This window comes from Rousettus aegyptiacus, unplaced genomic scaffold (assembly GCF_014176215.1).
Source record: "Rousettus aegyptiacus isolate mRouAeg1 unplaced genomic scaffold, mRouAeg1.p scaffold_m13_p_4, whole genome shotgun sequence".
NCBI lineage: Eukaryota > Metazoa > Chordata > Mammalia > Chiroptera > Pteropodidae > Rousettus > Rousettus aegyptiacus.
This window is the reverse complement of record NW_023416307.1, coordinates 153,042,754-153,064,838: the sequence shown is the minus strand read 5'-3', so window position 1 is coordinate 153,064,838 and position 22,085 is coordinate 153,042,754. Positions and strand designations below refer to the sequence as shown.

Below are 22,085 nucleotides of genomic sequence, written 5' to 3'. Positions count from 1 at the left end.
ACCCCACGAACACCCTCTCTCACTCACTGGGAGCCAGGCTCGCCCCCGACACTGGCAGGCAGCACATGGTGAGCAGAGTGACAGCACTCTGGCCCTGCCCCCATCGGAAGTCCACTTAAAGAGCCAGGAAACTAGAATCTGCCCCTGCTGAGCAGCGAGCTGACCAACCTCGCCTGGAGGCTCGGGCTGGCCAAGCAGCAGGAAATTCATACGTTGGCCTCTGCCACTCTCTGGCCTTGGACCCCAGTCCCCGACACGGAGCTCCCAAATCCTCTGGAATTTCCTAGGTGACAGGAGCATCTTATGTTCTAATGGGGCAACTCTGGGTGGGCTCCTGGACAGGGCTGGTCACTAGAGAAAGACCAAGCCATGATCGCAGCGTGGAACTTTCAGCCCCACCCCATCCTCCGGAGAGAGAAGAGGGCCTGGAAGATGAGTTAATGTAACTGATCGTGCCCACGAGATGAAGCTTCCGTTAAAATCCTCCAACCGCGGGGTTTGGACAGAGCTTCCAGGCTGGCGAACACATCCAGGGGCCAGGAGGGAGGTGTGCCCCGACCCCATGGGGCAGAGGCTCCCGCGCTCCGGACCCTTCTGGACCTCACTCCATGTGTCTCTGGCTGGTCATCAGTATCCTTTATCACATTCTTTATAATCGGCTGGAACATATAAGTGTTTCCCTGAATTCTAGGAGTCATTACGGCAAATGATCCAACCCGAGGAGGGAGTTATGGGAACCCACGCGCAGCAGGTCAGGCAGAAGCACAGGGGACAACCTGGACTTGCGAGGGGCACCGGACGTGGGGGCGGGGGCAGGGCAGTCTCTGGTCTGTGCGCACTCCAATTAGCATCGGAACTGAATTGAATCTTAGAGGACACCCAGCTGGTGTCGGAGAGTTGGTGGTGTGAAAAAAAAAACCACACGACTGGTGTCTGAAGAGCTGAGTGTGAGCGGCAGGCGTACAGAGAAACAGAAGTGAGTTCTTCTGAGGCTGGCTGAAGGAGGAGAAAGGGCTACTCGACACCCTCTGCTTCCACGTGGCCCCTCGGCTACCGGGTTTTAAGAGATGACCAACAGAGGAAGGGGAAGTCATCACATATTCCTATAGTCATCGAAGCCTAAAAACCAGGTGGAAAGTGAGGGAAAAAAAAGGAATTAAAGTTTCTGAAGGGAGGAAGGGCTATGCATTTCTCCCCCCGCACTCGGACTCACTGCCCACCAAGCCTCGCTCCAAACCCTCGTCAGAGCCATCTTTACACAAACAGTTTTAAGGAAGTGTGAGTGACGAACAGCAAACCACGCGTTCAAAGTGCACAAGCTGATGCGTTTCGACATCTGTACACGCCTGGGAAACCGCCACGACTGAGGAAGGGCGCACGCCCGCCGTCCCCACAGGCTCCACGTGTGCCCACGCCTCGTGCGCCTCCTCCCTTCCCCGGGCAACGACTGAGCTGCTTCCCGTCACCGTGGATTAGTTCGCACTTTCTTCTAATGGTCACATAAATGAACTCTACAGTACGTACTCCTTCTTTTCACTCAGTGTAATTATTTCAAGATTCATCCGTGTTGATACACGTACCGAGTCCGTCCCTTTTCAGTGCTGAGTAATATTCCATCGCATGGCAGGACCTCAACTGGTCGACCAACCCACCTGTTGACGGACATCTGGGTTGTTTCCGGTTTGGGGCTGCTACAAATAAAGCTGCTTGTGTACAAATGTTTGTATAGACATATATTTCTTTTTCTCTTAGAAAAAGACCCAGGAGTGGAATAGGTTGGGTCTTATGGGAGGTGTATGTTAAACTTAAGAAACCACCAAATTGTTTTCCACAGATGTTCTATCACCTTACAGTCCCACCAGCAGTTTACGAGAGTTCCAGTGTCTTCACAGCCTTGCCGACACTTGAAACGACAGCCTTTTAAATGTTATCCATTCTAATAGGTACGCAGTAGTATCTCATTGTGGTTTGAATTTGCGTTTTTCTAGTGACTGACGGTTTGACTGATGATGTGAACTTTTCATATGCGTATTTGCCATCCCATATCTTCTTTGGTGAAGCGTCCGTTCGAATCTTTTGCCTATTTTTTTCTTTCTGCTGAGTCACGAGGATACAAGTCCTTTGTCAAATAGGTGCTGTGAAAAGAGTTGGCTAAAGTCCTACAAACTCCAGCTGCCTTAGTCTCCCCGGACTCTTAGCTACGTTTCGACTCAAGGCGTCTCCTGGGCTCTGCCACGGTGACCACAGGGCTCGCCTCATTTCCTTCCCGTCTTCCAAAAATCACTTCGTCCCCTGACGCCCGGGTTCTCGAAAACCTTTGGTTCATATATTGTTTGCTTTTTGCTTTTTGTGTGTGTGATTTTTTTTTGGGGGGGGGGGCGTTTCAGGCAGGAGGACGATCCAGTCCCCGTTATCCCAGGGGGCGCTAACGGGCACCAGATGTGCCCGGCAAACACGCTGCGAGATTTACACCTGTTTCTTCACTTCCAGTCCCACAGAACGGCCGTCGTCGTCACATTACAGATGAAGACACTGCAGTCCGAAGGCGAGGAGAAGGCGTGAAGTGGGGCTCACGCCACGTGTCCTTTGCGGTGCCCCCCGCCGCGTTCCCACGAGGTGGTGAGGGAGCGAGGGGGAAGAAGAGGTCCCAGGGGCTCCACACTCGACATTTCGCACTTGGGGCGCCAGTGAGTCCCTAAACACCAGCTCCCTGGCGGGAGCACGGCTCCTTTCTTGGCTGCAGCTCTGCGGTGGAGGTCAAGCCTACCTCGCCCCCTGCCAGAGATGGTGGCCTGGGGGTCCCGGGCACGGAGGGACCCCGGCAGGACGTGTGTGTGCACCCAGGGCCTCTGTCTCATGGGATTACCTGGAGAGCTTGCGAAACTGGGTGGGCCTTTGGGAACATTAACAGTCAATTGACTGGGGCGGGGACTTGGGGGGGGGGTAATTTACTCCCTTCTGGCACTTTTTAAAGTAGGACTCGCTTTAAAGCGGTTTCGGGTCCGCAGCAAATCCGCATGGAAGGTGCGGAGAGCTCCCGCGTTATCGGCTCCCCCCACCCCCACCCCCGCCCCGCCCGAGTGGCACGCGTCTGAGAAACGATGCCCCTACACCGACACGTCGCCATCGCCCGAAGTCCGCAGTGTACGTGAGGGTCGCGCTGGGTGGTGTACGTTCTGCGCCCTGGACAAATGTGTAGTGACGTGCATCCACCCATGTCACCCGGAGCCGTCTCGCTGCCCTCAGGACCCTCTGCGCTCCGCCTGTCCCTCCTCGCCAACATCTGGCACCTGCCGACCCCTTTGCCATCTCTCCTGTTCCAGAGTGTCATACGGTTGGAATCCCACAGTACGTGGCCTTCCGGGTTGGCTTCTCTCACTTAGCAATATGCATTTAAGGTTCCGCCATGTCTCTCCGTGGCTTGAAAGCTCGTTTCTTTTTAGCACTGAATAATACTCCATTGTCCGGATGGACCACGGTCTAGTTACCCATTCCCCTACTGACAGGCATCTCAGGGGCGTCCAGGTTTTAGCCATTATGAATAAAGCTGCTATAAACATCCGTGTGCAGGTTTCCACGTGGAGGTAAGTTTTCAGTTCACTCAGGTAAATATCAAGGAGCTGGCTTGTATGGTGAGCATATGTTTAGTTTTGTAAGATGCCGTCAAACTGTCTTCCAAAGTGGCTGAACGGGAATCTTTTGAAAATCATAATATTCCCACAGGAAAGGGCTAGGCCAAGGGACAGCTTCCTGTTTTAAAAGATGTACAACGGAGGCAAAGAGCCACCAGGGATGATCCAAGCACATCGCCCACCTCCATTTATGGCTTGTGGTTTTCTCCTAGGTGGGGCTAGTCATGTACATCTCCTCTTGTCCATCAGAAAAAAAAAAGCTTGCTGAGGGCAGGGCCTGGCTGTATATGTGTGAGTATCCCCACAGACGGAAGGTAGGCAGAGCGCCCCACACACATTAGGTGCCAAACAAGCACTGAATGTGTCCAACAGCCGGAGCCGGGGGAGGGGAGGGTGTTCTCGGCTCAGGAAAAGGTAGGAGAAGGCGCAGAGGCAGGAAGGCCAGAGGCATGTGCGCAGCTGGGGGATGATTCATGCACAGCGATGAGCCAGCTGGGCTGGAGGAGGAAGGACTGGGGGCAAGGAAACTCCAGAGGGGACCCCTGGGACACAGGCGGGGGTGGTGAGGGATGGTGTGAGCCAGGGAGCTGGCGCTGGCGAGGACGACAGGGGCAGAAAGACGCCCCACGTCTAGGCCAGCGGGTAGGGTTTAAAAGGGGGCTGCAGTTTCCCAGAAGGCCAAGGCTTCCTGCTGAGGGGCCCAGACAGGTGGGGCCGCTCCCACACACGACCTCCCGAAAGATGAAGACCCTATGTCACCCTCAAGTTGTCCCTCCCAGGTTGACTCTCGCCCAGGAGGCTGGAGTTGGGCGGGCCAGGCACTGGGGCCGTTGTCCACAGCTTGACACACAGTCTTCTGTGTGACACAGAAGAAAAACTGGGTACCGGTGACCGACGCTCCTGACGCTGTGATTTATTGTGATGTCACGTCCTTTAGGAGGCACAAGAAATATAACAGGCCTTCCTGAACGATTTTCAATCCACCGGAACTAGACGGAAAGTTTTACTCCTGAAGGAATTTGACATTTTATTATTTGCGTGGTCACTGTCACTGTCACTGTTGTTTCAACTCCGCAGTAGGGCACCGGTGAAGAAATGTCATCAGGCCGGCCTAACCCTGTGCACGAGGTTTTCAAATGGCTTAACAGGGAGAAACTCTTCTCAAAAAAAAAGTATCAGAAGAACCTTAAATATAGGTAACAGACCAAAGGGAAACCGCTTAGTTTTACGACTGAGGCGGGACAGAGACCACTCTGCCTCCTGGGCTGTCCCGACCCCCGACAGCAGTTCTAGAAAGACTCTGAGAATGAGTGACACAGTAGAACTGATCGAAGGCAGACACCTCCCCACTGTCCCCCGGCCCGGCCTGAGCAGCACTCCCTGTGAAATAGTTACCCCGAATTGGTGTTCAATCATCTTCGCACACCCGAAGCCAAAAAACAAACTTGGCTCAGGGCCAGGACACCGCCCCCCCCACTGCCTTGCAAAGGCCGGATCACAGACAAGGGGACCCGCAAAGTGGCCTCCTCTGAGGCAACGCTACCCCCTGCTGCCTCTGCTCCTGCCTGAGAAACCTCCACGCCGAGGACCCTGGAGGCCTCCTTCAACGGCCAACCTGGGTGACGAGCGAGCCAGCCTCTTTCATTGTCGTGATAAGGTCTGAACTATAAAGGTTCCGTCAGGCTGGCCAATGAGTGTGGCCCTGCACCCCCAGCTCACATGTGGGGCTGGTCTGGGCGACTGCTCCTCTCAGTTTGGAAGGGAGCCCTCCGGAAGCTGCCCCGACCCCGATTGGACATTGGTGGAGGCACCTCCTCATTGTTGGGGTCACGCAGCCACGAACCAGCTACTGTGCCGAAAGCCGGCTGAGGCGGGTCAGGGCATCCAGGCAAGGTCAGGGGGCAGGCAGGGTAGGGTGGGTCCAAATGGATTATCATCTGAATAAATTATTCTGAACATAAATTGAGCAAGACTTTTTCTCAGTTGTAGCCTGTGGACCTGGGCAGCTCTGGGAGTCAACAAATTCTGGAAAAGGGGCCAAGTGTTTGGGGCAGAGCTGGACCAAGGACCCCAGCAGCTGTCTTCCTCCTAGTCAAACTCTAAGATCAAACACACACACACACACACACACACACATACCCCCAGGAGGCAGTGGGTGCCAGGCTCCCGCCACACATGCAGATGGCCACTTCTCAAGCCTGGTGGTAGGAATCGGTGTAGATGACCATCATGATGTCCAGGGATCAGTTCTAATTTGGGGGTGGGGCCAAAGCTCCTCAGGTGATGCTAAGGTGCGACCAAGGCTGAGAACCATGGATGCAGAAAACGCAACACACCACATCCTACCTGGCCTCCTGCGCCTCCCAGCCTCTGCCTCCTCCCCATGCGCCCCGACGTTCCCGAGTCACGCGGTGAGCTCCCACCAAGCCACAGAGGAAGTATTTCAGGCCATTCTGAGTGACGGGGTCATTGCGCCAGTCTGCTTTCTTCACTCTGAAAGCTGCTCAAAGCCAAGCACGGCTTCAACACTTCATGGCAGTGGGAAGTTCCCAGAGTGATTTCCCAGGGGCTGTCAGCTGCAGCGAGCCTCGCCCGACTGCCTGCAGGGACAACACTGCCCAGCGCACCCCCACTTTCTGGCCTCAATCATTCCCTACCCTCCACTCTCCAAAGGGAGGGAGTTCGAGGTATCCCCTGAGCAAGGCCTGCACCCTGCCCCCAGCCCTGATGGCTTCTGGTCTCTCCACTCAGAGCCCAGGTGGCTTTTTCAGCTCTCACCTGAAACAGAAATGGCCAATCTGCATACGAAAAGGTGTTCCACCTTGCCAGGAGGCAAACACGAAAGGGGGACGCCCCCTGCCACTGGCCCAGAGGCAAAGATGGCGCCGCCGAGGCTGCAGAGCAGGGGGCACCCCTGGACCGCGTGGGCCGCAGCGCCCGTCTGGCACGGCAGGACAGAGGCCTGGAGAAGCCGCCACGTGGGTCCACGCCTTCCACGGTCCCCGCCGTGTGACTTCGGGAGATTCTCCTCATGCACATAGTTACCTTCCATGAAGTCACCGCCGATACCGAGTTAGCGAACACTGAACCACTGCTCCCAGAGGAAACACAGGGCTAGGTCCCCGTGAGTCTCGGGCCACGTGCTCACCCGCCGGTCAACACAGAGCCGCGTGGGTCTGTGCTTCTGTTTAACGACACCGTGTTCGGTGCATGCGGCTGATTCGTCATGTTGAACGAAGCTTATCTAACTCACGTGTTTTCTCCACGGCCTTCTCATCGGGCAGGACTCCAGCAACTGTGCTTGGGGGCCACTTAAAACAGAGAAATCACCAACAAAGAGCGCAAAAATGAAAAAAAACCCAAAAAACAAAAAACAAAACCCCATGGCACTACGCGGACCATGGGAAGGACGCTCGTTAATAGCACACACAAGCAGAGTGTCGCCCCACGGGACCTCAGCCGGGAACGTGTGTGGGTGACTCGGACGTCACAGGGCTCGACACCTGTCCTCAAGGGGATCGCTCAGGAGCTGTGAGCCCTGATTTGGGGTCACGAATAAATGTTAGCAAGTCGGCAAATGCACAAATACGGGGTCTGTGAGTAATGCGGGTCGCGTGTAGTGGATCCCGTATGGATCTGTTATGTCACCCCGTAGGACAGGCAAACTGAAATCGGAACAGGGGCTGCCTGGGGGCGGGCACGGACCGGGAGGAGGCACGAGGGGACATTCTGGGGTTGGAACCGCTCTGCATCTTGATGGGTTTCCTGGGCGCATGCGTCTGTCAGAACTCACGGGGCTACACGTTGCACTGTAGGTAAACGCAACTTTAGAAAAACATAGCCACAGGTTCCTGGACGCCCCTCCCGCGGAGAGGCGGGGGTCCGCGGCCCCTCCCCTTGAAGGGGGCGGGCTCGTGGTGGTCAGAAGAGGCCTCGCTGCTGAAGGGCGGCCTGGGTGCTCGAGCACCGCGCAGAGATGAAAACCACCCCACGCGGGGTACGCCGAGCGTTCCTCACCCCGCGCTTCCTTCGCTCCCTGGGCGTAAACCCGGGCAGAGCCGCCTCTCCTCACGCCCTCGTGCCCACCGCCCGGGGTGGGCAACCTGGCCAGGTGGCAGCCACCGGCGGGCCAAGGGCAGAGGAGGGGCTGCCAGCTCGAACACGGACCTCCGCGGCGGGCCGACAAAGGGCCTCTGTTTGCGCCCGGCCACCTGAGAGGGACCTCGGCTGGGTCGGGACAGGCCCCACGCCCCACACAATCGGGTCTTTGGGAGCTGCGCGGCCCCTCCCCCACGCCGAGGCAAGGCCTCCAGAGCCCGGCTTGAGGTGTGGGGTGTGGATGGCCTGTCAGCTGGGGCCCCGGAGAAGCCCCATCCCAAAGGTGACGGCCCCTTCCCCCAGCTCTCCGCAGGAAACGCTTTTCACTTCGCTAACCACAGCCAGGGGAGGGGCGGTCTCTGTGGTCACCCTGCCTGTACTCACTAAACAGAGGGTGCCTTGAAGGTTCTGGAAAACTGGCTCAGCTACATTACCACCTGCTCCGTCACGCCCCATGCAGACACCATCTGAGGACCCCAGAGGACCCCTCCCGCCTCCATCAGAGCCTCGGCGGGCTCGTGGGGAGCGGGGGGGGGGGGGGCGTGAAATCAGTCTCCCTTGGACAAAGTACAACTTTTTGTTTAAGCGTTTGTGGATTTGAACAAAACACTTCAGCTCGGCTTTCAGATGGGACAAGGTAAAGATGCTTTGACATTTTTGAGAAAATAATGATGGTAAGTGTGCGTGTGCGTACAAGTAAGCTATCAGCATGTGCCACACCCCATTCCAAGTGCTTCGTCCGGCACGGCCCCGTCCAACAGAAAAACTATGCAAGCCGTCTGTGATTTTACATTGTCGAGTACCACTTTAAAGTGAAAACAGGGGAAACTAATTTTAATGACCTATTTTATTTAGCCCAACCTGTCCAAAGTATTCTCACTTAAACAACATAAAAACATGAAGGAGCTACTCACTTCCCCCTCCACATAGAGCCACCTCGGTTCACGCAGGCCACCTGTCGAAGGGCTTAGCACGGCCTGGGCTACTGGCTCCTGTACTGGCAGTACAGACATATACAAATTAATTTAGCCCTCGCCACCACCGTATCCCCATTTTCCTGACAGAGAAACTGAGGCACGAGAACGCTGAGTAGTCTGCCCACGGCAGACCCAGCCCAGGCGGACACACTTACGTGGGTTTTTGTTCCCACGAGCACCCCTCGAATTCTGATTTTCATGTGATACAAATGGCTTCTCAGATAAGGACAGGTGTTCCTGCCAGCACCGCTCCCTGCTCCCATCCCAGCACCCCCAGGACTTAGGTGAGCGGGTCCCTAAGCTCTGCAAACTTCCCACCCACACAAACCATGGCATCCCAACCTCTCCCGGCCCCTCCAATCCTCAGTCACCAGGGCGCCTTCCCCCATGTGGGAGAGCCCACCTGAGTAACTCCTGGTCAGGGGGAGGGGGCAGGACGACATGCCTGGTGCCCCTGGCTCGCTAGCACGTGGGCATGAGGGACCCAGCAGCGGTAACACCCCCACTTGAAGCGCTGACACTCAGAAGGGCGTCGGGGAATGTCCCCGTCCCTCCACTGGCCTCATGGTCACTCGTTTGTTCAACAAGGACTTGCTGAGCACCCTGCTGTGTGCCAGACACTGCCCTGGGCCCCAGAGACACAGCGGTGACCAGAACAGCACCCTGCTCGTGTGGAATGCACGTGACAGTGTCTGGGTGACGGTGTGCACACAGGGAGCCCCACTGACCCCAGCTCGGTCTCTTGGACCCAGTAGGTGCTGCACAACGGCTGTCGAGGGGACACGTGGTTCGGGCTTGGAACTGGACGTGGTGATGGACAGAGGTGGGTGAACGGTCTGGGGAAGGGCTGAGGCGAGGGGCAGGTGAGAGCTTCGGGGACCCAGCAGGGAAGTCAGTGACCTGCTCGGGGTTCAGGGCCACAAGCCCAGCTTCAGGGTTCCATTCACCCGAGCAAGACAGGAAGCACCCCGAGACTCAGGCAGGTCTCACGTGACCAGCTGAAATTCCCTTCTCCTCGGCATATGGCCGCGTCCAGGGAACGGGGCGTCTCCGAGTGTATGGACTTTGGAGGTCCAGCACCTCCCCTGCTCAGCTTTCGCTCCGTGTCCGGCCACCCGCCACTAGCCACGTCACCCAGTCCTTGCCCCATAAGCTCATCCTTCAACCCCGACAGGGTGTCGGGTCTGACGAATATCAGCCCAGGGCGTCACAGCCTCCGCCGGGCACGAGTCACGGAGAAATCGCATCGGCATCCCCGGTGCATTGGCTCACACGTGCTGGGCAGCGGCATCGTGACCCAAACGCTTCAATCTTTCATTCTGATTACATAACATTATAAATACACACCGTGAGTCATTCACTCCACAAATTCTTCATGAGTAACTTCCATATACACCGGGCCTGGTGACTTTATTCTGAATCTTATCACTAGCTGTTGGGTTTTCTTCCCTCATTGTCCTCATTTCTTCGGTGCCTCTTTATCATACAGCTTACATCTTTTGCCCCCAAAGAATGGACTTCTGATTCCATGAGCCAGGACAACGATGACCACGCAGGGCTGGTGGGAGGGCCGCTCTGAGTCACCCTGCTTGGGGCACGATGATCTCATAGGAGGACCTCGTGGGCCGATGCAAGGCCGGGCCTGCATCGCCACCCACTGGCCCGCTGCCTGGGCCTGTCCACCCGCGCACGGGGGTTCGCGCCCTCGCCACCCCAGGCGCCTCCACTCTGCTGCGTGCGGGCTGTTCTTCCAAGTTCAGCTGCAGCACAGGACAGGAAACGGAATGATAATGCGCACAGGACACCTACTCCCCATGAGGTGAGGACGCCCAGGCAGAAAAGGAGAGCCGGGCGCCCGAGGTGGCACAGGGAGACCTGCGACTTGTTCCCCCGGCCGCCAGCACGTTGGACGTGAAGACAGCTCTGTCGGCAAATGCCCTGGAGCCCGGCCACGGCCACCGTCAGCCGGGCTGCCTGAAACCCGTCTCCTTCTAAATTCAGTACCTACTGCATCATCAGGAAACAACGCGAACTAAGGTGGGGGCCAGGAGAGCAGAACAGGCGACATTTCTGCAGCTGCAAAGTCTCCGCCCAAGCCCTGGGCCAGCCCTGGCCGCCGCGTGAGCGAATGGGCTGGCTCCATCGTTGAAAGGAAACCATCCGCTCAGCCGACAGGAGGCTCGAAGGACAGGGCAGCTGCTGTTGCGGTCAGAGGGGCCTCGGGCAGCAGAAGGCGAGTCCGCTGCTGTCTGTCTGCCGGAGTGTCCGGCACGTGCTGTCCGGCCCAGAGGCTGGCGCGATCGCGCCTGCCGTGACTCAGAGCCTGCACCGTGAGAGGGGCGCCTTGTCCATCCGGTCCTCAAACGCCCAGGGTCTCTACACCTCCTGGGATCAGCTGCACGGCAGATCCCCGCTAAACTCAATCCTCTTCTTTTGAATGACAGCCATCATGGCAGACTTCCAGAACTTTCTATATGTTACAAATATGTGTGTGTGGAGAGAAAGATGGAGCCCCCTGATACACTCCCAAGAGACTGTCAGTAACCATGAGTAACCAACCAGTCCTCACGCTCCTGGGACACGCAGAGACGAGCCACAGAACAAGACGGAAGAGGAAGGAATTTGGTCAACATTAAACTCGTGGCCCTCAAAACTTAAAAATAACCTGGCCACGGACCCTCAAGTATTCCCCCTGGAACACTCAAGCAGAAAGTCTCCAGCCTTCCAGCGTGCCCCGGAGACTCCGTGTCCAGCTGGTCACCCTGGGCGGGGACAAATGAAAAACAAAACCTGGAGCAGATATAAATATTTGCTGGCGAGTGCTCCCCGGCTGTCGACGCGCCTTGGACATGTCGGAGGCCTGTTTAGTTTTCGGAGAGTTTCTGTTCAGTTTGCCAGACGGGCCCCAAGCGTAGCTGCATCCAACACTCGGCCCGGGGTTGACATCGACCCCGGCCGAGGCGTCCTGGCTGCCCGCAAGAAAACTGTGGGCTGGCGCACCCCTATCCTTGCCTGCAACGCTTTGGGGAGGCGCCCCGAGAGCATGGCTCCCTCGCCCTAACCCACGGCCTTCAGAGGAACATGAAAAGTCGGGGGCCCGCGGGGCTGTGGGTGGTCAAGGCCACTCGCTGCGCGGCCATGCGCATCTCTGGGTCTCCGTGGTTCCGTCACCGCCTGGGACGCGGGGGCTGTCCTGGCTGCAAGAGTGGGTCCCACGCCCCCGCCAGCCCAGGCCCCTCCAGGCCCTGCCTTCCTTGTTGCTTCACCAGAGAAAGGGGGCGCCTTCAGCCCTGACCCACGCGTGACCGCGAAGGCCCTGCCGTTCCCTTCGTCGGAAAGCCGCCGTGCTCCCACGAGCTGAGAGGACACCCAGCGCGGTGGTCAAGATCTCGCACGAAACAAAGCTCTTTCGTGACACGTAGTAGGTGGGTTGCTCCGGTGTACCTCAGTTTCCCCACCTATAAAACGCGGATAATGAAATGGGGCTGTTGGGAGGGTTAAGCAAGTGAGTGCCTGCGAGATGATTTGAGAGGTGCCGGGCAAAGAGCAACTGCTCGGCAAATTTTAGCAAAACTATCTCAGAGCCATAACCCCAGCCAAAACCCCCTTCTCCTTCCCCCTTCGCACCCCAACTGAAGCCCCTCCATTCCTTCAACAGACGTCACCAAGCCCCCATCATGTGCAGCCGACAGTGCCGGGCCCCGAGGCCACTGTCCTGTGTCCGATGACCCAGGTTGAGACCCAGCACCGCCGAAGACATCACAGGAGCCCAGGGAGGAGGCCTGGGAAGAGGCCTGGGAGGAGGCCTGGGAGGAGGCCAGCAAACACAAGGCCCCTGGGCCCTGCGGCCGGTGCTGCCAGCCGCCTTCCGCACCAAGTGCTCCCAGCTGTCTTCCGCACCGAGGACCCCAAGGTTAGCCAGAACGAGGGTCTCCAAAGGCCCTGGGGTGCGTGAGCAACGCAGTGCAGCGGCGCCTCAGGTTCGACTGTTCCCAGAGGAGATCTTTGGTCCTTTCTAATCTCGCTTTCACCAGACACACTGTGCAGAGCAAACGGGCCTCTAGCTCAGGAAACGCTTCTGCATCTGGCCAAAGAGCCGAGAACCACACAGCACATGGCACGTGCTGCGTTGCCACGGGCCCGGCCACGGCTCTACCCTGGGAGCCTTCTGCAGGAACAGCTCCACGCTGTAGGAGCGAATAGGGCCTCTCCATGTCCCTTGTTGAAACTGCTTGTTTAACCTCCTGCATTGCTGGTAAAACACAATCAAGTGTGACAGGCTCCCTGCCCCTGGCAAGGGCAGGGCCCTTCCCAGGAGGAGTCACACCAGTTTTCAGGCTCCCAGGGCTAAGGCGGGTCTCTATTAAGATTTTCTAAGTTCAAATACTGCAGCAGGACGTCCAGAAGGCAACAGAAGGTCAAAGCCAGCCTCTCCTCCCTCTGCAGGGGCGGGCGGCCCGTCCACCCAGCACCGGGTGAAGGTGACCCGGGAACAGACTTCTTGCCTCCCCACCCCCTGGTGCCCGACGGAGCTGGCAGAGCCTTCTCCCCTCGGGGCAGTGTGATTCTCCCCCGGGTGGTGCTGGCAGTGACCGATCCCCGGACCCACCCACGCAGGGAGGGAGAGTGGAGGGCGCTCCAGGTGCACAGGTGCTGGGCGTGGGCACAGGCCTGGGGAGGGCAGGGGCCCACTGACGCCCCCGCAGCAGCGGGGTGGACGGTGACCCGGAGGGGCAGAGCGCGGGCGTCCAACTCAGACCTGAGACCACCGAGCGCCGCCGAGCGAGCGTCAGCGTCCCCGCTGGCGTGACAACACCTCCGCCTCCGCCCGTGCTCCTGAGCGAGGCCGGCCTCCGTGGCTCGGCCTCCGTGGCTCGGCGTGGACAGAGAACAGCCTGGCCGGGAAGGCTACACGAGCACGGTGCCCACGAGCACTTTCCCGACGCCTGGTGCGGCACAGGCACTCGGCAGTCGGTCACCGGGATTAGCGTCGCGGTGCCCAGGGTCGCCATGAACGGGGTCTGATCTGCTCCACGACGGGGGCCACGGCGGACGCTGTGACATGCCACCCAGCCCCTCCTCCTCTCCAGGGCGTGTGGCCCAGATGCCGGGGGTGCAGCCAGGAGCGGACCCTCCCCTGTCAGCACCACGGCACAGAGCCGCCTCGCCCGAGGTCACCCCCTTCCCAGGGCAACCCACATCTGACAACTGACCCATGGGTAGAGTGAAAGCCAGGCCGCCTCGCCCCAACTGGGGACATCTCTGAGGGGCTGTTCCGGCTCCCGTGCTCCCAGCGGGGTCGGCCCGGGCTTGCTCCGCTGCCCACCCTGCTTCCTTCCCCGCCCCCCACACCCCTAAAAGCCACCTGCACACCACACTCCGTCTCAGTCAGCTTCCTAGGAAACCCAGCCTGTGCCCTTTTTCCTCGGAAAGGGAGGAGAGGCCCAGCGTGAAAGACAGGTGGACACCGTGGCGGAAAAGGTGGGAAAGATTAAACGGAGGCCGTGAGGCCCTCTGCTTCCCCTGCGGTGTCGGCGGCGGGGCCGAAACAGAGGCCGCCCACGCCGCTCCGGGCGGCGTCTTCCGAGAGCCAGGCCTGGGAAGGACTTTGCCCTCCGCTCTCTCCTCACGGACAGAAACACGCGGAGAGGCCACAGCAGGACCCCGGAGAAGGAAGACGGGGCAGAAGCGCCTCCCTAGCACCACGCTGCACCAGCCCCCAAAGACGGCCATGGAACGTGCCAGAAGGGTCCTCGGGGACGAACTGATCAATAACTGGACTCCAAGGTGTCTTCAGATCTCAGCGTTCTCAAAGGTGGTGGCGGAGATTCACAAGCTCTTCCCACGATGCCAAATACCCACAGGGACACCTGTGTCCGATCCAGGGCGGGGCCTAGGTGACCAACCAACACATCCACTTTGCTCTGCTTCTGGCTAGAATTACGATGACCCTGGCGGAGACAGTTCCGCTACCCTGGTTCTCTCTGGCAAGGGCCCTGGATCAGCAAATATCCTTCTAGTTGGAAGGAAAAGTTCATCATTATTTAACAAATGTAGTGTGTTATTAAATAGACAAAATCTTTCAAACAACGCCAGGCCTAGGGCAGGAAGGGGCATCTGTGTGGCAGGCGGGCCCCCAGCGGGCCCGGCCTCCCAGCCTGGTGGAGGACAGGGTTTGTTCCAGGTCCCAGGCGAGGCTGGGTCAGGAACCGACTGCTCGGTGCTCTGATGACCGACTTCCTCCCCTGCCACACGGCCGGTCACAGTGCGGACGGAGGCTCGGCGGCCGCTGCGGGCACGGGGCAGACCCTCTCCTACATGGCTCAGGCTCCAAGGAGCACAACCAGGCAGCATTTGAAGGGCGCACAGCCCCCAGCCCCGCAATCGCACCCCTGGGCGTTCGTCCCACAGCTCCGCCTGCACCTGGCAGGTGGCCCCTTCTAAGGGTCCCCCACGAGGGCTGCTCACGTAACCCGGGGCACGGCCACACAACGGCGACCCGGAGCGCACACGACACATGCCGACGCAGAACTGACGGGACACACGCTCGGTGGCAAAGGCAGAGGGCAGGTGGGCGGCTGGCCTCACCGTGGCCGACAGACCGACACGCACATCGCAGTCACGTCTATGTGTGTTCGTCGTTCCCAGGACACCTGACTAGACATGGGGGCGGGAGGGAGGCTGAGTTTTCCCCATATTTGTTTTTACATCTTTTGAATTTTCTACATGTAAGTGTAACGCATAGTCGGGAAATAAATAAAACGACTCCCTTCGTATGAAATATCCAGACTAGGTAAATCCAGAGACAGAACGTAGGTTGGAGGTTTCCAGGGACTGGGGGCAGAAGGAAATGGGACGCGAGGGCTTTATGGGCACGGGGTTTCTTCTGGGGTGATGAAAGTGTCTTGGGGGAGAGCAGGACGTCTGGTTTGCGAGCGTGGCTCTCAGTATCGCAGGCGACGAAAAGGCGGTTTAAAAATGGGCGGCGTTGAGAAGGGGAAGGAGATTTTTGTGCAGGAGAGCGCCCGGCGCCGTACTGCGGGGAAGCCCGCGACTGGCCAAGTCTCTGCGGTCCGTTCAGGCGGAAGACAGGTCAGGCCCCTGGATTTTCCTACACCGATGCCAACAAGAACAAAACATCCCCTGGGGAGGGGAGACACTGACGGAGTCCTTGGAGAACCCTAAGAAGTACACCCCTGAAACGAAACTGATCTTTGCTGGCATTAAGGAGCCTGGAGAAAGGGCAGACTTGACAGCTTGTCCAAAAAGGCTACTAAGGAGTAGTAGTGGGCCACTGCCTTATTTATTACAAAACGTAAATCGCATGACTTTTTTTTTATGTGTGCCATATTTAAATTGATCTCGTACACCGGAGCCGAGATCACGAATGGCCAACAGAACATCTCTCTAGGGCAGGCCTCATTGAAATAAGATCGGCTTGTGGTTAAACGAATACGATCAGTTTTTTGAACTTCGATGGTAACTTTGGTTCCGTGAGAGCTATCCCTGTTTTCACCTTCTAAAGAAAGATACGACTGGACACGATTAGTAAGGTTCGGTTTTTCACAGGAACGGTGACGGCCGTCTGAACACCTGCAGGAGGTTGGTTTTACATTTAGATGTATACAGCCGGTTACGTTAATACGTTTCAACGCTGAGGAAATCCCTTTGCTGTCTCGTGGAACCGCGAGACCTGGCTGTGTTTCAGGTGGTGTTCACCGGCCTGCTAAAAAGGCAAGGGCCGGAGATAAGGTGGCAATGTCCACTCCATCTTTTTGGTCCTAACTATGCCAATTTAATGAAATTCCCTGTATCGAAACTGTCGCCTTTCACTTAAAGGCATTTTAGCGTGGTTTAGGTACCTCATCAAATAAAGAGTATTTACCATTAAAAAAAAAAACGTTTTGGAACTAGACAGAAGTGGTGTTTGCACAGCGCTGTGAACGTAGCACATGCCGCCGGACTGGTCCCTTTTAAATGACTCGTTTTACGTTACATGAAGTTTACCTTGATTTAAAAAAACGTAAAAGCGAGGGAATGAACGAATGAAAGGTTTTTACATCTAGGCTCCAGGGGCGGCGTGGCTGGTGGCCGAATGGTGGCGCTCGAACGCCCGCAACAGCCGCATCGCCCGGGAGACGTCGGGCGGGTGGCCCCTCTGAGCTCCAGCCTCCTGTCAGTCACACAGGCATAGCAACGACGGAGCCTGCCTCCCTGGGTCGTTGTGACAAGTACCTTGCACAGTCCACGTCGAGTGTGTACAGCCCAGCGCCTGGCACCGCCTGGGTCCCCAGGGCCTCTGCTCCTGCTGTCTGCCCTGCTGAGGACACGCTTTCCCTGGGCAGATGCACAGTCCGCCCCCTCACCTGTTTCCAGCCTCTGCTCAAATGCCACCTCCTGGGTGGGACCATCCCTGACTGTCTGATTTAAAACTGGAACCGCCCCCCCCCCTCCTCGGCAACCCCTGCAGGACCCGTCCCCTCCTCTCCCTCTGCCTCTCCTTGGAAGCGGCTGTCTGCTCTGGGAAGACAGAGGTTTCTGTCCTGCTCCCTCTGCACCCCAGGGCCTTAAGCAGCGCGCGGCCTGGCGGTCGGTGCTCAGTGAAAACGTGCTGAACGGACGGATGGCGTTAGCCAGTGTCCCCACCCTGATCCGAGTGTAAATGCGCCTCCCTGGAAAGACGCGACTGCTGTTTTGTTGTTTAGTGAGCTTGAAATTAAAGATTCAAAGTTTAAGTTAAAAAAAAAAAAAAAAAAACCCACAGTACAGCCAGCTAAGCATTATTCCCAAAGGGACTGATTTGCAGAAGAGAGACGGTTCTCAGTGAGATGGTGCTATGCGCTCATAAGCCAACACACATCACCCCGACCTCTGGCTGCCCGCGGTGGTGTGAGAGCGGTCGCTGGTCACAGGTCACTGGTCACCGGGTGGTTCTCGGGAGGAGCAAGAACACAGTGCTACCACGGGAGCCTGGACCCCTCCCTCCGAGCACCTGGGGACGGAATCGACCGTTCATGTTCACGGAAAACAGGACAGGCCAAAAGCGGCAGGCCGGGCTCCTCCCCTCCGGGGCCTGCCCTGCCCCTGCTCCCCTCCACGCGGCAGAGCTGCCACCCCAGTGGGACTTGGCTTCCCAGGGCTCTCTGGCCTCACAGGGAGCAATCGTGACCCCAAGACGCCGGAGTTCAAAAATGGAAAAAAAAAAAAAAAAAAACAGAAAAAACAGAAAAAAAAAAAAACCCTCAGACTCTTCTAAAAATAGGCTGTCTTTCTAGTTCGCTCTCCTGCGAGATGGCTACATCACTGCTCCACAGAAAAGAGCCGCTTTTCTGCTGCCTCCAGACCCTGTGTGGAGGGAAAAAGGCTGAAGCCAGCAGTCTCCAGGAGTCTGTGGTTTTTTTTTAAAAAAAAGAATAAAACAAAATCTGCACGTTTACGCCAAGGCGGCAAAGCGCATCTTCCATCCTCTCGTGACCCATGACTGCTGGGGTAACCTGGCTGCGGGCTGGACCCGGGTCGGGGTGCTGAGTTTGTAGGCACCTAGCTCACAGGTCTCAAATTTTCCAAATTTCCCCAAACGTCAGGATCACTTGGCTGGCTTGTGAAAACGCTGATTGCCGGGTCCCAACCCCAGAGTCCCTGATGCAGTCTGTCTGGGCGGAGCCCTCTAATTTGCATTTCTAACCAGTTCCCAGGTGAAGAGATGGGGCTGGTCCAGAGACTACACTCCTGAGAATCACTGGTCTGGAACCAAGTATTCCACGTTCCTGTGACACCTGCCTCCACTGCACACGGTACCTGCAGACACACACGCACACGCACGCACACGCACGCACACGGCTGTACAGAGCTATTGCCATTCAAGTCCTGAATGAGCCAATCACAGCGAGAGGCCCTAAGGCATACCCGAAACCCCTGAAAACCAAAGTCACAGCACTTCCTTTTTTTGAAAGCAGTCATGAGCAATCCCACCCTGCTTCTCCCTTCGCACATGGGTAGCCCCCAGCTGCAAGATCCGCTTTCTACCCAGGGATGCTTTCAAGTTTCTGAATCAAAAGCAACAGCTGAAAGAGGAAGCTGGGGGGGAAAGAAAAGGGGGCGAGCCACTCAAGGAAAGCTACGGCACCCCTGGTAGGGACCCCATCACCCACTGTGGGCAGAGCCACCAGCCTCTCACTCACCGAAGTAGTCGGCCTTCGGGTGAGCATCCATCTCACGCTCCAGACGCTGGGTGAGGGCCTCTAATTTCAATTCGGCAGCAGAGGGTCCAAGCTCAGGGCCTGGGATGAGGGTCTGGCAGGGCAGCCTCACTCTGTGGCTGGGGCTCTCCGGGAGCACAGGCCCCAGGCTGCCATCAGGAGACCAGTCAGGGGGACCTTCTTTACAAGGTACCTCAGGCAGAGTGGACATCACTGGATGGACACGGCTGGTGGGGCTGAGCTTGGGACCAATGCCAGGGTCTGCGCAGCCAGGCTTGGGTCCCAGCCCAGGGGCCGGACCCAAATGCAAACTGTCCATGCTGGCTGGCAAGGATGATGGGCCAGAACTAGAAAGGTAAGATTTGGGCTCATCCTGGAACCAGGGTTGAGGGTCCACGTTTGGTTTGGGCATCATGCCTGATACCTCATTCCCCAACCCCGAGTTTGTTCTTGGAACTGCTCCTTGACTGGGGCAGCCCAGGGCCAGCGGTGCTGAGAAAGAAGGGGTCCTGGGCTGAGCGGGCCCCAGGAGGGCCCCGTTTTCCGGACCTGGGGAAGGACGGCCAGGGCTCACCCGCTGGGAAGAGGCCGTGGTCCAAAGGCCCGCTGGCTTCTCACTGCTGCGGCCGTCGACACCATCCTGGCCACTCTCAAACGGCCTGCTGCCGGAGCTCAGAGAGAGCTGTGGCTGGTACAGGTGATGGTCCCTGGAGGGTCTGGGTGGGGCCGGATCACTTCCTGGGGGGCCGGGCCACCCACTCCCTACACCCGGCCTCATGCCGGAGGACACTCCCGGCTCTTCACCCCATTTTGGGCTTGCCAAGGAGAGGTTGTCATAATAGTCTCCGTGGGTGAGGCAGGAAGGATCCTCACAGGGGCCCGGCTGATGGAGAGCAGACATCTCAGAAACCACCAGGCTCTCCTTGGAACCACAGTCCTGGCTCCCAGGCCTTGTGCCACGGACATACGGCCTGGCCCTCTGCTCCTGGGGTGCGTACAGGGACTGCCCAGCAGCCATGGTGGTGGATGTCCCAGGAGTTACCGTGGAGGCAGCCAGAGGGGGCTTGGCAGCACCATCCAGGGTCAGCTTGCTGCCGACACCAACTTCCCGGGGGGCCTGTGGGCCTGGACGGCTCCCACCATTGACCGGGCCTCGGCTCCCCCTGGGCAGGGTCTCCTCCTGCAGGAGCTGTTGCTGCTGCTGGAGGTGGATCTTGGCCATCTTGGTGGCAAACACCCTGCGTGTTTCCTCAAACTCGGGGTTGTTGCCTGCACCCTTGTCCACTCGGAAGAGTCCATCCTTGGAGGCCTCATACATGTTCAGGTCCTCAATGAATTTACTGGCCTCCAGGCCCAGGTCGTCGTACTTATCCATGTCGCAGTCCCGTGCTGGTAGTGTGGGTATGTGTGTTTTTGGAGGGATCAGAGGGGTTAATGCTGGCGAGAACAGGGGCTCAAGTCCAGCCTAGGACAGGTAAAGCCTTCCACCTGCCCAGAGGCAGGGTCATGACCCCAGGCCTTGGAGTCCAGCCGCAGTTGAGGCCTCCAAGCCAGCTGGACCAAGTTAGTTTCCAACTCCTTTTCTCCCTGGAGTTGTCCACGTGGGGGCAGACGGTGGCGCTTCGCTGTCCCGGCCGGCTGTGTGTTCTTTTCTCGTTTTCAAATCATAAATGGAAAAAGAATAGAAACAAAAAATCACACCCTTCTTAAGCAACCAAAGTCGGAAACCCTCAGAGCAGCGGCAGCCGCTGAACGAGGTCGAGGTGAGGCCGGCTTGCGCGGAGGGTGTAGAGGCCGCCGGACCTGCCCGGCCGGAGCAAAGGCGCGGCGGCCGGAGGCGCGGGCACGTCCCGGGCGCGCGGTGGCCGCTGCTTCCCCGGCGGCCGCGGAGCTGCGATCGCGGCCGGCGCCGAGAGGAGCGCGGCGCCCCGCGCGCAGGCCGGCCGCGCGGGCAGGAGGTTCCCCGCCGCCGGGCCGACGGCCTATTGTCCGATGGCGGCGGTGGCTGGGCGCGCGCGGACCGGAGGGCGGCGGGACGCGGAAGTGAGAGCGCCGGACGCCGTCCCCGCCGCTCGGTCGCGGGCCGGGCACGTCCCGGGCCTGCTGGCGGGGGTGGGGGGGCGGGGGGCGGGGGCGGGGGGCGGGGGCGCGGCCGCGGGGCGGGGCCGGCGCGCCGCGGGGCGGGCGCCCGGGGCCGGGTCTGCTGCGCGCGGCTGCCCGGCGGCGGTGGCGGGCCGCGGCCCCGCGCCGGGCTGCGGAGCCGGAAGGCGTGTCCCGCTCTGGCGCCCGCGCACCGCCCCCTCATGGCGCGGGGGGCCCCCGCCGCCGCGCCCTGCGAGTCCCGGCCGCGCCCCGCCGCGGGCAGCGCCGGGCCCGGGCCTCCGCGCGGAGACGCCGGCGCGCGGCGCGGGCCGCCTGCGTGGGCCCGGGACGTGGGCTCGAACTTCGCGGGAGTCTCAGAAACCACCAGGCTGCCCGCGCCCGGCCCCGCCGTGCCTCAGTCTCCCGAGCGGGAAGCCGCCGCGCGGTGCCGCTCCACGCCGCCTCTGCCCCGGCCATGCCTGCTGCCCATCTTGCCGAGGTGCACCTCGGAGCCCTAGATTGCGACCCTTGAGCTGGCCCGACATCCCCTCTGACAGATGGGGAGACTAAGACACGGAAGGGAAGTGTCCAAGCTGCCCACGTGACCAGCAAAGCGTGGCTGGGAGCCCGAGTACTCTGAAAGGCGGGGGAAGTCATGTTCTCCGGAGTGAGCGCTTTTCAGGTTCTCAGGGCAGCAACAAAAAAGCATGCCCGGGTGGCGCCTCATTCATATCAGCGTTCCTGACCCCCAAGTAGATCCCGGCGACTTCAGGGTGCAGCCAGCCTGACTCCTGGACACCCCACCCCCACCCCCCGCATGGCCCCAGGCTCCCTGCATCAACTCAGGTGACTGGGGAGGTTTCACTTCCTACACAGCAGCCAGAGTGATCCTAAGGCGAATACCAGACCAGTCACTTCCTTGCTTAAACCCTTGTCAATTTAAGAATGTCCCAACATGTAGAGAATTTTTATAAAAACTTATTTGGGCCAAACAGAATACGTGTCTGGCATCGAGATTTCAACAGAGATAAATGCTTCCTCCAAAAAATGACAGTTTGCAGCTTCTTTTCCGCTTCTGGAATTAAGGAGGGAGCTAA

The 22,085-nt window shown here is 58.6% G+C and overlaps 1 protein-coding gene across 2 annotated transcripts in view; it reads right to left on the bottom strand.

Moving 5' to 3' along the window:
- Positions 1-20,987, bottom strand: part of LIMD1 (LIM domains containing 1) — a 55,711-nt gene extending 34,724 nt beyond the window's left edge. Inside the window, exon 1 of one of the 2 annotated variants that reach the window (XM_036219923.1) lies at positions 18,889-20,987. In XM_036219923.1, coding sequence (XP_036075816.1) covers positions 18,889-20,281 — 1,393 coding nt within the window. In that variant the 5' untranslated portion in view covers positions 20,282-20,987. The remainder of the gene's footprint in view (positions 1-18,888) is intronic. The other variant, XM_036219922.1, reaches the window with a different exon arrangement.
- Between the last annotated feature and the right edge of the window lie 1,098 nt (positions 20,988-22,085).